This window comes from Plecotus auritus, assembly GCF_963455305.1.
Source record: "Plecotus auritus genome assembly, chromosome: 2".
Lineage (NCBI taxonomy): Eukaryota > Metazoa > Chordata > Mammalia > Chiroptera > Vespertilionidae > Plecotus > Plecotus auritus.
Window position 1 is genome coordinate 155,512,609 of NC_137771.1, and position 17,505 is coordinate 155,530,113.

At 39.4% G+C, this 17,505-nt stretch overlaps 1 protein-coding gene across 6 annotated transcripts in view; it reads right to left on the bottom strand.

The window, feature by feature from the left end:
- Positions 1 to 1,678: 1,678 nt before the first annotated feature.
- CD47 (CD47 molecule) overlaps positions 1,679 to 17,505 on the bottom strand; it is a 62,207-nt gene continuing 46,380 nt past the window's right edge. For 2 of the 6 annotated variants that reach the window (XM_080657316.1, XM_080657319.1), the window contains 5 exons: positions 16,940 to 17,032; positions 11,187 to 11,218; positions 9,829 to 9,853; positions 9,169 to 9,201; positions 1,679 to 5,428 (listed from right to left, as the gene is read on the bottom strand). In XM_080657316.1, coding sequence (XP_080513442.1) covers positions 5,424 to 5,428; positions 9,169 to 9,201; positions 9,829 to 9,853; positions 11,187 to 11,218; positions 16,940 to 17,032 — 188 coding nt within the window. In that variant the 3' untranslated portion in view covers positions 1,679 to 5,423. The remainder of the gene's footprint in view (positions 5,429 to 9,168; positions 9,202 to 9,828; positions 9,854 to 11,186; positions 11,219 to 16,939; positions 17,033 to 17,505) is intronic. The other 4 variants (XM_080657317.1, XM_080657314.1, XM_080657318.1 and 1 more) reach the window with 2 other exon arrangements.

Sequence of the window (17,505 nt, forward strand, 5' to 3'; positions counted from 1 at the left end):
GACGCCTGCACCCCTGGGAGCTCTCAGCAGGCGGAGGAAGGTCCGTGCCACCCAGAACAGCTTTCCGTGCAGGAGGTGGGCCATTAAATGCTTCTGAGCTCCATTAGTTACTCCTGCTGAGGCTGAAAAAGTCCCCATAAATGCACAAAAATTAAATCGCCTACGAGGTAAGGAATGAGATGGTCCTTTGATGCTAAATATTATTTTCTGTTCAAATGCTCTAGAATCACACATGGAACACAGAATCAGAGTCCACACCTGCAAGGAATGCAGCACTGACTAGGAGTTCTGGGGCCCAAATTCCAATGACAGCTCATCATCTGGTAATGATTCTCTGATCTGGCTTCAAGTTAACTTCCCCTCACCACCAGCACCACTCCAGGGGGGACCCTCACCTAGCTAGCCCCAGGCCTCAGGTGGGTCAATCAGAGCATCAGATGCCTGGGTTCCCTGAGTGAGGGCCACACAGGACCCAGGCAGAGCACCAGGTGCAATCTGGGGTGGATGGGACTCCTGAGAAAGGGAGACGCACTCCATTTGCTCCCCCTCCTCTCCCTGAACTTGGGAGAAGGTGGGTCTGGGACTGCAGTCAGCCCTTTGCCTTCACACACAATCCGTGCAGGAAAGCAACAGGGAGGAGAGGAAAGCTGAAAGCTGGCGCGACATTGGGTCCTTCTGATACTGTTTTAGGCCCAGAATCCAGTTGTACATCTGAATTTTCAATCATGCTAGCCAATAAGCCCCTTTCTTCTTAGATTTAGGTTTCCTTTCATGTCCAATCAAAATAGTCCTAATTGATAATCAACCAAAATGGAGGTTTGAATTTATAGTTCAATTTTGGAAGAGGATTATCTCATTGTACACAGGAGGAGGACACTGAGGTGCAGGTAGGTGGCTGCTCTTACCTGCCAAGCTCCTCTGCTAGTTAGCAGTCTAGCTAGGACTAGAGTCTCCAGCTTTCTCATGGGCTGTTTTCACTATACTGTGGGGAAAATCAACATGTAGGATTTGTTTAAAACTTTTTTTTCATTTTGTCAATCCTCATTGGAGGATATTATTTCCATTAATTTTTTGAGGAGAGTGGAAGGACAGAGGGCGGGGGAGAGAGAAACATCAACATGAAAGAGACACCTTGATTGGTTGCCTCCCACATGGGCCCAAAATGAGAGGGGAGTGACCTGCAACCCAGGTATGTGCTCTTGATCAGTAATGCCCCCCACACCACTGAGCCACACTGATCTAGGCTGATTAAAACTTTTGCTCCAGCCCTAACCGGTTTGGCTCAATGGATAGAGTATCGGCCTGCAGACTGAAGGGTCCTAGGTTCAATTCCGGTCAAGGGCATATACCTTGGTTGCAGGCCCATCCCCAGGAGGGGGTGTGCAGGAGGCAGCTCATCGATATTTCTTTCTCATCAGTGTTTCTAACTCTCTATCCCTCTCCCTTTCTCTCTGTAAAAAATCAATAAAATATATTAAAAAAATAAAATAAAATACTTAAAAATAAACTTTTGCTCTAACTAAAAGATTCCTTGTTGTATATTATACTTTAAAAAGTATTTATAAATTAACATTTTAAGTGATCCTTTTCATTGTTGACTTGAAAAAACATTCATAAACAAAATTTCTCAGAAATGTGCTGTGGTCTGCTGTAGTAACAATAGAAATAGCCGAACAAAATAGCTTAAAATGTTTTATTAAGTATATGTAATATTACAGGGTAATATTTACAAAGTTATGTTTTTTAAATAAAAAAGTACCTTGGCAAAGATTGCAGATATTCAAAGCTTCAACACTGATAATTGATTTAATACATATAAAAAAAAACCTTTAACGGTAACACAGCTGTAAAACAACTTTGGTCTTTAAATCACTTCGGAAAATGGCTACTGACAAATAGCACACCTTTAATTGCTATGGAAAAAAGCCCTCAAGAGAGGATCTTGCACATAGCAACACTGGAGTTTTCTTTATTTAGATTGGTTAGTGGACATTCATCTGGTGTGGGACGTAATTCTCAATGATGGCTTCTGTAAATAATGCTCCATTTAATAAAAACAGAAATGTCTTCCTTTCTCACCAACCCTAATAACAACACATCTAAGATTCCACTGACATTGCCTTAAGAGAAGCTTATTACAAATGCTCTCTTTTTTTTCTAAAAGATAAATTTATGGGAAAGCTGATCTTAAATGATAAGTAAGAGCTGTCAAAAACCAAAGGCAGGAAACTGCCCACTCACTGCTCATCTCTTGAAAGGTACCTGGATTATCCCTTTTAGCCATGGAAACTCACAAAGGACCCCAGTGGGAGATGGCAGTTAGTGATATTGAAAATACAGCACATGTAAAACTTTCTGAACATACTCACCATCAAATAAACCACCATAAAAAGATAAAGTGTTGCCCAACAATCATTTCTATAGTTTCCAAGGATAGGTAGATAAAGGGGATGTATTTCCATACATAACATGACAGATGTCCATTTTTGAATACTCACTTTGGGACAAGAGAAATCTAGAGGTGGAATAGAGCATAATTCTTATTGAGAGGAAGGAGTAAACTCATCAGTTTTGAGCTTTATTAACTCAAACCACAACTTGTTTGGTCACTTACTGAAGTGACTACAGCATCCTGCAAAGAGCAATACTACCGATTATGGGATAGCCTCATTGTTTTATTCTGACATTCTCAGAATTTTAAACAGAATGAACCTGGAGTTTCCAGGCGAAAAATCACCACCTCTGAAGGTTTTCAGAGTATGTGAAATTTGTTCTAAAAAGAAAACTCTTGCTCACCCTATTAAAAATAGTGGAACATCTACATACAACCAACTCTCAATCATCAAATATATACTGAGTATCTTACATACACTGAAGGGGAAAGAAGCGGGGGAAAGCTCTTGCTATGGAGGAAATTTTCAAATCAAGTGTGAGAAATGGGGAGGAAGGGCTGAAAGATAATGTTTTGAGGCAGAGGGAAAATTTGATTTGGCCAGAAAGGTTGAAACGGTTGTTGCAAAAATGACAAATGGCATCACTCTGAGGACATACAATAAATAAAATTGAACAGAAGAATCAATGGCAAAAATTGGATCAGTGAGTAAAAAGCAGATTATGGGGGGAAACTGATATATGATGCCCAAAACATTGCTAACAATTTGAATTAGGTACGACAGAAAGTTGGGAGCCATGACAATCTGACTGAATGAGAATGAACTGGCCCAATGATGCCCAAGCAAGAGGGATGCTGCTGCTGTGGTCCCTTTTCCAGAGAAGCTGACAACTACTCAGAACAAGACTTGCTTCACCTGGCATTTATCCTGCGACCTCTCTGCCTTGTCTCATGCAGTGAATGCCTCCAGAGATAGGCAGCGTTAAAGAGAACACAAAGGATGGGTAAGTCCCAGTTGAACCCCAAATAGAGGAGAGCTTACCTCATATTAAAAGGTACAATGTTAGTGTATAAAAAAGTTCACTATAAAGATTTTCATAGCTGACTTTTTTTGAATAGAGAATAAGAATTTGGATCTTTTTCAAGTCCATCTGCTTTTCCCCTCCTTTCACTGAAATTGTTTTGTAAAGTAACAAACAATATTCATAAAATATAAATATTTTCAGAAAAAAAGAGCAGCAGGAGCCATGCAAGTTGTATAAAGGAATACAGCTCCCTCTACATAATATAGTATTTTGGACAGCAACACAAATAGGGAAAAATTAGTTTTTTTATTTTTTCAAGAAGCGCTGTCTTCATAGTGTGTTCGGTTTTCATCACAGGTCATAAATTCTGGTTTGCCCTGGGCAAACCACTTGGTCCCAACATGAAATATGACAATCAATTTGACATTAAAGAGGCACATGGGAACATTCAGTGGACTGAGAAATAACTATTCGTAATACGACTACAAATAGTAATGTCTTATTATTACACAAGCAGGAAGAATCACTAGTATTTTTAGAGGGTATTGGTGAGCAGTCAAAAGACTTGGCATCTGACCTAGAAGTTTTAAAAGTTTTAAGTGATCAAATATTCTCATCAAATATAATCTCACTCAATAAAGATCTTTGCTTTTAATTATTTTTGCTAAAAGCATGAATTAGCTTTTGCTCCCCTGTAGGTAGCTCACTGTTGTTCGTACAGAAGAAGCATGTGCCTGTCTTATACATGTGCACATACAAATACACACCCACAAAGGAGGAAAACGAGTGCTAATAAACTAAACATTCTCCAGGTGACCACACTGTCAGAACATTAATTTTCTTCTAACGGCGTAGAAAACGGGGGTTTTGCTTTACTTTTCAATCGTGGAGTCAGGGGGATAAGAGGCAGGACACAGGAGGAAGATGATGAGTGTATATCATGCAACATAGATACAGTAGCAATAGAACCACCTTTCGAGGGCTGGTCTATTGGCCTGACAGTGACACACACTTTGTTGCCATGCAGGGGACACATAGTTAAAACCTCCAGCTTGGTTTTTCATGCCCCAGATCAGAAGAGAAGTGAAGAAACACCATAGACTGTGCCTTCAAAGCCAAGGAAGGGAATACATATGTTACAGCCATCGCTACTTTCGCTTGAAACGTGTGAACACAGTTCTCTGAGAACAAGTCTGGCTCCTTTCTGCAATGACGCTACCATGTCACTGAACCAAGTTCAAAGAGGAGAAAAGGTGCTACATCTTGCACAGCAGAAGCAAACAACAGGACAAGACAGGGTTGAAAGGTTGTGTGAATAAAAGAAAAAGACATCCATCAATAAAATTACCCTAAATCTATTGAAGGAAGAACGTGTGAATGGCAACCCCCAAGAATGAACACCATGATCTCCAAGAGCATCACATCGCACAAAAGCAACACATAAATGTTTCCAACTAAATTCCTGCCTGTACTTAATTTGCTATTCCCTTGACCTAGAAGTGGCAGACACATTATTCGGCTAACACCATAACTGCCAAAGTGGCTGTGAATCTGAGTTTGCTAAGGTTTGAAGGAAGCCACCATTTTTCAGTGACATCTCTGGGTAACCGCCAGGTTAGTCCCAGGTAATTCTCCTGTTGAACCAATTTACACTGGTAACCGAAAGTCAAGAGGTTCTAGGATCTGAAAGGCATCATTCTTGGAAGTTGCCCACTCTACTTTTGCCCCTAATTGAAGAAAATTAACAATAAAAAAACTGGATCGCAATTGGGCACACAACACAGATTGTAATTCTTTTATTAACTAAATCACAAATGCTTTGAATAAAAACTTAACTGTAATAACCATTTAAAACTCAATGATTTACTTTCTCTTATAGATGAGAGTCACTTTTCTTGTTTTCTTCTCTTGAACAGTGAGTGAGTCAAGGTCAGGGTCCTTAAACATAAGTGCATTCCTTTCACATCTTACTACTCTGCAAGTGAGAGTCCATCACTTCAATTCAGTTACTCTGAAAAATTGAGAAATGAACATGTAATGTGTCTATTTTCTATGCATTAACAAGTTGATTTATCTTAAAAATTTGGAATTGTTTCAGACATATAATATCTAAAAATAAAGTATTTAATATTAGGTTTGCAAAGGTCACAGATATAAGGCAGGCAGATCATTAGCCATTTTTGTGGCAGTAAGGGAAAGAGCAATGTCAAATGAGAGTAAGGATCAACCAAGTCTGATCACTTTCATTTGCAGGATTAGCTGAGAACAAACCAAAGAATGCTGATTTTGTAAAGGAAAAGGTACTGCTCATAGAATATAGAATACTATTCCATCACATTCACTTTACATCTGTATCATTCATTTAATGCAAGTGAAACAAAGATGTGATTAGGTATAAATCAAAGAGGAAACGGTCCCTAGGAGGGTACTTTGAACCTCACTCATGGACAAGGCAGACAGACTGTGAGCATCATGCTGTTAGCTGTCAGCTCAATGATCCCACCAGACAGACATTTAAAATTAACCAACAAATTCTGAACAGCTAAATATTAGCAAAATTAAGGACATTTCAAAGGTCATTATAGATTTTATGTGCTATGAACAAAAACTGCTATATCTCCCCATCCACAAGTTCAAAAAAAGTCACATCTTAAGGGAAATTAACAAAGGAAGTGGTACTCAATGTTTTATACTGGTTTTTTTGACCATGGGGAAAAGGGGTTTCATTTCTCTATTCAACTAAAGAAGAATGACTCCACAACAGGAAAGGGAAGAACAAAAAATTAAAAATATAGGACACCAGAATGAAAACATGAGAAAACCATGCCACAATTCCACACACCAGTTGTTTAATACCATTTCGTTTATTCCTACTAACTACGATATTTTTGGAGGGCCGTAGTTAGTATAATAAAACGTGCATGTTTGTAATAAAGGCTGTGACACACAGCTACAAAAGTGGGACCATTCTGTGCCTCCTTGTTGAACACAGCCTAAACATTGTTTTAAACTTAATCCACCAACAGATATTCGGTATGATTTTACTCTTATGCAAACATTAATTGAACTCTGAAATACAGCCTATTGAATTAATGCTGCACTTTTGCTAGAAAGGTGAGCAGGTAGTCACAGACTTTAAAACAGTAAAATGGAAAGTGAGCTATTTACATGATCAAGACATGACAGTAAATACTAAACATATGAAGAAGTTTTTGACAAGGTAAAAGCACATTAAAGTGTAAATAGAACTAAATGAATACTTATAGCATTCAATATCTCTGACTTTTTTTTAATATGATTTTTTACAGATAGGAAGGGAGAGGGACAGAGAGTTAGAAACATCGATGAGAGAGAAACATCGATCAGCTGCCTCCTGCACACCCCCCACTGGGGATGTGCCCGCAACCAAGGTACGTGCCCTTGACAGGAATCGAGCCTGGGACCCCAGTCCGCAGGCCAACATTCTATCCACTGAGCCAAACCGGTTAGGGCATCTCTGACTTCTTTAACAAATGTATGTGTTTGAAATATTTAATAAAAAATTTAAATTGTTAGCCCAGAGTCCCCCCACAGCAAAAACAAAAAACTGGAGTGACCAAAATTTTTCTCTCTCTCTTTTTATTTATTTACTAGAGGCCTGGTGCATGAATTAATGCACAGGTGGGTCCCTTGGCCTGGCTGGTGATCAGGGCTGATTGGTGCCCTCTTGCCCAGTTCCAATCAGGACCAATTGGGGCTGGCTGGCTGGGGGTAGGGACCACGGGAGGTTGGCTGGGTGGGAGAGTGGGGGGAAAGGAAGAACCGCGGGAGGGTGGCTGTGGGTGCACACTAACCATCCAGCTGGCTGGGGTAAGGGACTGCAGGAGGTTGGTTGGTGGGAGATTGGCTGTGGGAGCACACTGACCACCAGGTGGCAGCTCCTGCATTGAGTGTCTGCCCCCTGGTGGTCAGTGCATGTCATAGGGACCAGTCGACCAGTCATTGGGTTTACCGGTGGTAACAGTTGCTTAGGCTTTTATATATATAGACTAGAGACCTGGTGCATGAAATTCATGCATGGGGGGTGTCCCTCAGCCCAGCTTGCACCCTCTCCAATCTGGGACCCCTTGAGGGACCACCTGTTTAGGGATCGGGCATAAATGGGTGGTCGGACATCCCTCTCACAATTCAAGACTGCTGGCTCCCAACCGCTAGCCTGCCTCTGCCTGATTGCCCCAACTGCTTCTACCTGCCAGTCTGATTACCCCCTAACCACTCCCCTGATTACCCCCTAACCACTCCCCTGATTGACACCTCACTGCTCCCCGGCTGGCCCGATTGTCCCTAACTTCCCTCCCCTGATGACCTGGTCACCCCTAACTGCCCTCCCCTGCTGGCCTGGTTGCCCCTAACTGTCCTCCCCTGCAGGCCTGGTCGCCTCCAACTGCCCTCCCCTATTGGCCTGGTCCCCCCCCAACTGCACTCCTCTGCAGGCCTGGTCCCCCCCAACTGCCCGTCCCTGCTGGCCTGGTCCCCCCCAACTGCCTTCCCCTGCTGACCTGGTCACCCCTAACTACTCTCCCCTGCAGGCCTGGCCTCCCCCAATGCCTGCCCCTGCATGCCTGATCACCCCCAACTGCCCTCCCTGCTGGCCTGATGGCCCACAACTGTCCTCTCCTGCAGGCTTGGTCCCCCCCAACTGCCCTCCCTTGCTGGCCTGGTCTCCCCCAACTGCCCTCCTCTGCCAGCCCGGTCACCCCTAACTGCCCTCCCTGCTGGCCTGATGGCCCACAACTGTCCTCTCCTGCAGGCCTGCCCCCCCCCCAACTGCCCTCCCTGCTTGCCTGATTACCCACAACTGCCCTCCCCTGCAGGCCTGGGTCCCCCCCAACTGCCTTCCCTTGCTGGCCTGGTCACCCCTAACTGCCCACAACTGCCCTCCACTGCAGGCCATCTTGTGGCAGCTATCTTGTGTCCACATGGGGGCAGCCAATTTTGACCATATGGGGGAGGCCATATTGTGTCTTGGAGTGACGGTCAATTCGCATATTACTCTTTTATTAGATAGGATTTTTAAGGGAGGGCAGGGAAGAATTGGTGTTCGTTTGTTTTTAACACTTTTTTTGTTGATTTCCAGAGAGAGAAAGGGGGAGGGATAGAGAGATAGAAGCATCTATGAGAATGAAACATCATGGATCAGCTGTCTCCTGCACTGGGGATCAAGCCCACAACTTGAGCATGTGTGGAACCAGTGACCTCTTGGTTCCTAGGTGGGTACTCAACTGCTGAGCCACACCCACCATGCTCTCTTCTTTTGAATCCTCTCCCTAATGGTTAGAACCAAGTTCCTTTATGAAAAAGCAGAGATATTAAGCTGCCATGGGTTAAATGTAACAAAATCACCAACACAAGCACAAAAGGAACTCTGTCAAGATTATAAATATTTGTGCCAGATTATCTACGTGTCACATAAAAACCATTTCACAGTAACTGTCACTACACCAGAAAGGTGTTTTTTTAAAAAGCAGTAGTTTCTCTTTGCTGTAGCAGTACAACTAGAGAGCTGATGGGTGACACCCTACAGCTTTTATATGACTAGTGGTGCAATTTTAACAGAGTAGATTTAAGTTTTATAAATCAAGACATGCAAACCTTTATGTTTTGACAGAGTTCCTTTTATTTAAAATGCCGTATTTCCAAGAAGCAATTTTATTTCTTTTCAATGTCCATATTTTAACCAATCTATAATTGTATGTGCTTTTTTATACTTACCATCATTCATCATTCCTTTTGATTCTTTAAATGCTAAGAATTAGTAACAAGCCAAGCAAGCGATTAGAAAGGTTCCACAATTAAAAATCATTTCTAAATAAACAACTAGGTAGTAATATCATTCCAACTATTTCACAGCTATAAATACAAATTAATTTTAAGGCATTTGATTACAATGCCTTTCTGTGGATCATTCCCACAGCCCCCCACAGAGGAAATAGTCAGTTGAGAAAATAAATCTAGATTTAGGGAGAAAGAAAGTGAAATGCTTTGGTCTCACTCCATGGTGAGAGACTGTATCTTCCTAAAATTTATAAACCAGAAATTATAACTAATTGAGATTCTTCTATATTGGGGGCGCTACAGCACTTCATATTGGCCAATATAAGAAAGTAATAGTCCCCTTGCCCAGTATCACTTGGCTAATGCATGCAACTACTTGGGAGACACAGAGCAGTGCATTTTTTCAGAGGTGAGAGCATTACAAAATAATATTCTTAATTCTTGATTAATAATCAAAAAAGAGAGGTCAAGTAAGAAAGAAAAAAAAAAGCTCTGGATTTTTCCCAAAAGCATAGACAAAACTGCTTTGGGGACCAGTTCAAATTATGATCTGGTAACGGATCAAGAAAAATATACAAGTTTGTAATAATCACATACCATTAAGGGGTTCCTCTACAGCTTTCTGAAAAATATGTAAAATACATTTATATAAAAATAGAATCTATTTCATGTTCTTCATACTGAAATTTATATATGCTAACATTTAAACTATGTAGTAAACAGTGAATCCTATGGTCTGAAAGCAAGGCAATAAACGTTAAAAAGGAAAGCTTGCCAAGTCTCACTAATAGTTTAATAATAACTGTCTTATTCTCAACATTCTTTTTCTGTGCAGAATTTCCCACCCCACCTGGTCTCTATTCAAGAAATCCTAACTTCTTGAAAAACTTATTAAAGTCCAAAATAAAGAGCAACATAATAAATAGGACAGTTAAACAAGAGATAAGAGCAAAACAATCATTTGTAAGTCATGCAAAGAAAATGTGTTAGGATTTAAAGGTCTAATGGCTGGATAATCTCTAACAGAGGCACAAGAAAAACTGCTGTGTGTTTGTGACCATGTAGCGATGGCACCCGTCTCAGAATAAACACCCATGGCAGAGCACCCCGCTCCCCCTTGCCTTTCAGGCATGTCTGTTGAGGCTTGTCAGGATTAGCAGCATATGCAATCCCCACTTCCTGCCACACAGGAGTCTCACCTGTGGCACTGCAGGTACAGCTATTTTTATATCCTTTATGGGAAGATGAGTACAATCCAGTCCTTTCCAGGTCTTATTTGCATAAAGTAGCTTGTGCCTGTCACCATGACGAATCTCTCCTTATAAAGGTTTTCTTTTAAGCCTCCCTCATTTATTTCTCTCAGTTTATCTCCTAAATTTACTCCTTTCCTTGAAATTTTCTCAGATAGCTTAATAAGATATCCAAGATATAGTGAAAATGACAATACAGTGTGGAGGAAGGAAAATGCTTATAAAATGAGGGAAATGAATCATAATTCAGAACAGATTCTTTAAAGTAACATTTACATTTATTATATATATTATTTTAAGTAAAATAAATTTAACATAAATTTATCCCTCATTTTAAGCCTGAAATTCTGTTTTGTATATGCACATCAAATTAATCCGACAGGTAAGGCGATATACTGGAGTCAGCTTTCCTTCAGCAGAGACAATGACCATTATTCTTACACATAAACTTTTCAGTACTGGGTATGAGAAGTCTGCATTATGACAAGGAATCACTTATTCTATCCCATTGCTATTAAATGAACAAACATAGGTATTAAAATAGAATTGGATTCAATTATGCAAAGGTTATGAAATGACTTCAAAGTTCTCTTAATTTGGTGCTACACTAAACAGACAGCAAAAGTGTTCAAGATCTCAGTTACCATTCCTTATTCGAAACAATCAAGTGATCAGACCCAATTCATTTAAGAAATTTTAACTTACCCTAGGAGGCTGTATAGCCCTCTGATTGGAAGCTGATAAAATTAAAACATAAGAAAATGATTAATAATAAATGAAAGAAATTAAGCCAATATACTGTTTAGTTTTAAAATAAAATGTTCAGAGCTAAAATTACAAGTGCCAAAAAGTTCATCGAGTTTCAGTTTTGATAGTCTATTTAAAAAATACAGAATCTTTGCCTAGCTGGGGTGGCTCACTGTTTGAGCATTGACCCATGAATCAGGAGTTCATGGTTCCATTTCTGGTAAGGACACACGCCAGGGTTTCAAGCTCAATCCCGGGTAGGGGGCTTGCAGGAGGCAGCCGATAGATGATTCTCTCTCATCATTGATGTTTCTCTCTTTCGTTCTTCCTTCATCTCTCATATCAATAAAAAAATATTTTAAAAATACAGAATGTTCTGAATTATACAAATTGACGGATTAAAATAGTGCAAATAATCCACCTGCATCAAATAATAAACATACCCATCTGCTCAGTTGCATATACCATATCTCCCCCACTTTGTGGTGGAAAAAATGCTGTTACCTACTCACCCCACTGTGGACTCAACATCCTCCCTAATAAGTGGGCAGAATGCGACAGTGACCAATCTCTACCTTTGCTCCATCACCCAGCCTTAGCTCACTGCTCTTGCTCCTTGTAGCCTATTCTTCTTTTTCCTTTCTTTCATCTTTCCAGTTTTCAAAGCTCCAAGTAGGTAACAAATGAAAGAAAATATTCAGATCCCTCTGAGTTTAAAGAGTTACTTTAGACAGTTTCAGCTACAGCCAAGTCCTTCTCTGTGTTCCTTCTTAGCTTACCCTTCACTGCTTCTGAATGGATTGCTTAATGAAGATGAAGGAATATAGGGCATGAAGAATGTGAAAAAGGAAAAAGAACTGCTCTAGGTACATAGAGAAGAAGAGAGAACAGCCTTACAAAATCCAAATGAGGAGTACCCAGAGCAGCTAAAACCAGTCCTAAATACAGAATCAAAGTCCTGCAGATACAGAAGCCTCAACCAGCAACATCATGTGAATGACTCTGTAGGAGGAGGATGCTACCAGTTAGAGTAGTCAACCCCACTGCTCTCTGAATTGGATGACAGCACTGGATTTGCTTATTGGTAGGTTGAGGCAGGCCCCAGAACTGCTCTAGTTTTCTATGCTATTTATTTACTACCTGTCTTCCAGACCCACTTTATGAAGCTCCCAAAGCTGATGGGAAATGTGGGTGAGACCCGACTCAAGGGCAGCCACTTTCTAGATGGGCTGGAAGGTGATAAGGCTCTGGAACAGGGAAAATGACTGCTGACTGGCTTGGGAAGTTTCTTTCTCCCCCTGAAATCTGAAGGGGGAATATCAGATGAAGACTAGAAAGTTGGCGATGGTAAAGGAAGGTGACAAGGAAAGTAAGCAAGGAGAAGCTCAAAGCTTACAGCTCTAGGTAAAAAAAGCTATCAGTAAGAAGACATAAATGGGATGAAGAATAACGATGTAAAAGGAGAGGATGAGCTAGTTGGCTAGCAGGCAAAGAACCACAAAGAGAGGAACCAAGTAACCATAACTGGCAGAAGGGCTAACTGACTCTGGTTCCTGAGCGGGCAGCATGACTCAGTCCTTGGAGACATACTGGATCCTTCCACTTCCTGAACAACCTACTGTTCCACTCTCTGTGAGGCCCACTTATGTACCAGCTCCCATGAGATTCCCATCACTGTTGCTTTAAATAAAGCTCCCTCACTGGAGGTACACAGAAACTGGTTTGGTCCTTGCAACCAATCAAGAAGAAAACCTATTTTTATAGTACTCTGGAGAGAAATGGGTTTGGCAATATTAGTGAATTACATTTAGCAACTTTCCAAATGGACCAGGCAGAATTACAGAACTTTATTAGGCCCATCATGACTGTCACATGTATATAACTCACTTCAACTAAGCCATGCCCTCTATCTATGTCCCATCCAAGAAAATTACTGATTGATAAAGTGAAGGGTCGGAGATCAGATTTTAGAGTTATATTTTTGAGCTCAGAAATTTATTCATCAAAATTAGTAATAAGAACTGCCAAGTTGCTTCATTCTATCCTAATCACATATAAAGAATAGTTTATGAGTTCCAATTCTCAGGCACAAGGAACATCAGATTTGCCAAGACCAAAAAAAAAGGGGGGGGGGTGGAATCTATAAAGAACAGTGATTCAAAGGGACACAGGTCAGCTGTGGACCCTCTAATATAAAAAAACCAAACAGCACAGAAGTTAATTTTGCCTGAGTTAATCCTCTCCAATAAGCATCTGACCTATGTAACAGAAGAATGACTATAATGTATCTGCTGCCACCATGGGCCTAAGGCATCAACAGCCACATCTACATAATTTTAAAACCACAAAGCCTTAAGTATTTCATATGAGCTCACTTGCAGTGTTTTGACCTATTCTTCTCTCCCTGAAACACTTGACACATGCCATAAATATAATTCTAGTTTGTGAATTTTCAGAAATACTTTTTCTGTTGATACCAGAATTCACCTTACCTCCACAATGGACAAGACAATTTCACTGAAATTTATATATATATATATATATATTCCATGTCATTATAATATACCTGAGATGTGGTTAATATGGTTTCTGAATGCTACTAGGTTGATTTGTATCAAAACATGATTATAGTTCTTATACTGGTAATGGCTTTAAAAACTTAACAAGTATATAAACATCCTATATAAATAACAAGCCTAACTTGATATGAGTTCCTTTTAATCTTCTATATGCTCTCATATTATCATTGTTTCCAGTGCCTAATTTCATTTTGTAAAATTTAAATGCTTCCATGAAAAAGAATCCAACACAGTTAAAGAAGAAGACCAGAGAAAAGGAAAGTTAAAATCTTACTCCTTAAAGTAACAGGTAAGGGTACAAATTTAAACTTGGAAATAATGCAAATGATCAAAGTTAAACTTCTCATAAGAACATTAACTTAATCTTAAAAAGATAGCTTGGAATTTTTTTGATTTTTTTTTTGTAACTATCAGAGGATTTTATTGCATTTAAGTTGAGACACATTCATTAGGCTTTTCCAAAACAGAGCATCTGCAATGAGTAAAAGTTTTTCTGGAAACAAGTACTATTTTCACTTCCTGTTTCAAACGCTCAAATTTGCAACCTTAATGTTACAGGTACTCAGCTTCACAGACTCTATAAGAAACACACATCTATTTTCCTAGTCTACAGCAGCATCTACAGAGCAATGTTCCTGTACCTTTGCTCTTCTTGCCCTTCAACTGAAGGCAGGGGTGCCTCTGAACTCTGGCATCAGGCAGGTTGATGTGAAAATATAATTTAGAATATTCTCACCATGTCAATAAAATGGGTTAAATTCTTAATTTACACATGGCGTATTTAAGTATGACAGATAAAAAATAACCTGGTGAATTTTCATAATCTCCCTTTGCTTTTCATGTGAGAACAGCACGTTTGTAATTTTATGGTTTCACAGGCTTCTTAGGGATGTTGGCAATGGAGAAGGGGGGAGAGCAAGGTCAAGGGGGTGGCAGCTAGACAATGCCTGTTTCCACTTGAGTCAGCATCTCCAGACCTATTGGCAACTGTACTGCACATCCTTCTTTGTTAGACATGAAAGGCACGGGGGGTATGGTAATAAAAGGGAGGACAAACCAGATAATGAGGGAAAAAACAACAAAGATCTGACCATCAGTGAGTGACACCTAATACTACATAATGCTGTGTGGATACTGTAGCTCACATACTGTTCTCAGGCATTCACAGGGAGCAACATAATCAGCAGTGTCATCTTCCAGAACCAGACAAATGGTGATCAGAAGGAAGATTCAACAAAAATAGAATATGTATCAACATTCATAATGTGATCCTCATGATAGCTACCAAATGAATGCCATTCTGCTTTATAAGTCTTAATTGTATTTTAAGAATTTATGAGGCATGAACTGAGAAAATTTCAGTGACAAAATCACCCTAACTTTATGAACACATAAACTAAAGATAGGTAAATTTTAGTTAAGTACTGTGTTTTAATTGTTTAATAAGCATTAAAGGGAGACAAAGAATATATTACAGAATTGAACTCTATGACCAGTCAGCAAAAGCTGAAGTTCAAAAATAAAGATAAAATTTCTTTGAAAGTACTATGCAAGTCATATAGAAAATTAGTTGACTATTTGAATTTGTTTAATTCAAAAATTATTTGAATTGAATAATTCAAGTTTTATATGAATTTTATAAACACATAAGTTATGCCTAAAGTAAAGCACAAAGACTATTTTTTTTACTTCATTAGTATGTAACTTTTGAGTATTTTGATAAATGTTTAAGAGTTTGCTTTACTTCATAAATTTAGAGTTTTTTAAAAAAACACTAGGAAAAACCAGATTGTAGAGAAAATATTTAGGCACTCACTATTAAAAGCACATATCTCATTATATATATATTAAAAATAACTTATACAATCTGGATGGTGTGGCTCAGTGGTTGAGCTTCAACCTATAAACTAGGATAGTGGTCGGCAAACTCATTAGTCAACAGAGCCAAATATCAACAGTACAACGAAATTTCTTTTGAGAGCGAATTTTTTAAACTTAAAGTTCTTCTAACACCACTTCTTCAAAATAGACTCGCTCAGGCAGTGGTATTTTGTGGAAGAGCCACACTCAAGGGGCCAAAGAGCCACGTGTGACTCACGAGCCGCAGTTTGCTGACCATGGAACTAGGAAGTCATGATTTGATTCTGGGTCAGAGCACATGCCTGGGTTGCTGGCTTAACCCCCAGTGGGGGCCATTCAGGAGTCAGCCAATCAATGATTCTCTCTCATCATTGATGTTCCTGTCTCTCTCTACCTCTCCCTTCCTCTGAAATCAATAAAAGTGTATCTAAAAAAATAACATACAAAAATCTGTAAACTGAAAACTGGCAGATTAAATACAAAGTTTAGAAACAATAAGTTGATTCCACAGTTAATAACAATTGATTTAAAAAATAACAAAAGCCTAAATTTTAAAACACAATGTTTTTATTATAGTGTAATGCTTTTAACTAAAAATATTTCAAAGTCAATTATCAGAGGACACTGCTCTTTAATTAGCAAAAATGACAGATTTTGAATTTCAATTCCTGTCCACTTCTGGGCATCAAGGGCCATAACCAGTCCAGTCTGCAAGAAGAGCAAGTGAGAAGTAGGTCTCTGTGAAAGAGCTCTATCTCACAAACAATGGCCAATTAAAAACCCTTTTCTATTTATTAAAATCAATCTTCAACCAGTTCTCCTTTTCCATAGCATAAAAAGGTTTATGTATTTGAAAACATACAGCCATTTTCTTTTAAACTAGTCTATAATCTAAACTTTTCAATATCTCATGATTTCTACCTTTTTCATTAGTTTCCAATACATTTCTTTGATCCTCCAAGCGTCCTCAAACTATGGCCCGCGGGCCACATGCGGCCCGCCGAGGACATTTATCCGGCCCGCTGGGTGCCGCTGCTTGTCCTGCTTAGGAGCCGACTTGTCCCGGGCCCTCAGTGCGCATAGGAATTTGTTCATAGTTTTTTTTTTAAACTATAGTCCGGCCCTCCAATGGTCTGAGGGACAGTGAACTGGCCCTGTGTTTAAAAAGTTTGAGGACCTCTGTAAGCTGTAAGAACCAACCAAAAACATTTTCCAAATAATAGTATATTTGAAATTCTTGGCATAGACTAATAAAAATGAAAGTTGACTTACCAACAAATTTCATATAAACTAATCCAAGTAATTCTGCTAAAGCTATAATACCCAAACCTGAAATCAGAAGAGGACCATGCATTGGGGTGCACTCTGCAAAAACAAATAAAATTTTATATTAGAAATTCACATGAAATAACTGAACTTCTTTAAAGAAACAATAACAGTAATAAGATTAAGTTTTAGGGAGAGTAATTATTTTTCTCATTATTAAGAAACAAAAATTACCTACATATGTACCTGCATTATTAACTCAGTCAATGAAATGACTCCAAATTACTAAAATAGAAAAGCCTTGTTGGCATAGCATGTACCTTATCACATCAAGACTAATTGGAAGTAGTTTGTGAAGCCTAAGCCTCCATCCAATGTTTATTTTAAAAGCTCGCCCATGAATACAGGAAGGGCAGTTTGGTCACTAAACAAACAGCCCATAAGCTATATACAGCCAATAGAAAAACACTAATCTCAGTGGGGACAAAATGATAGTGAAAAATGAAAGAAGCTCACAACACTAAATGCTGACAAGAATGTAGAGCAACAGAAATGTGCATTCATTGCTGGTG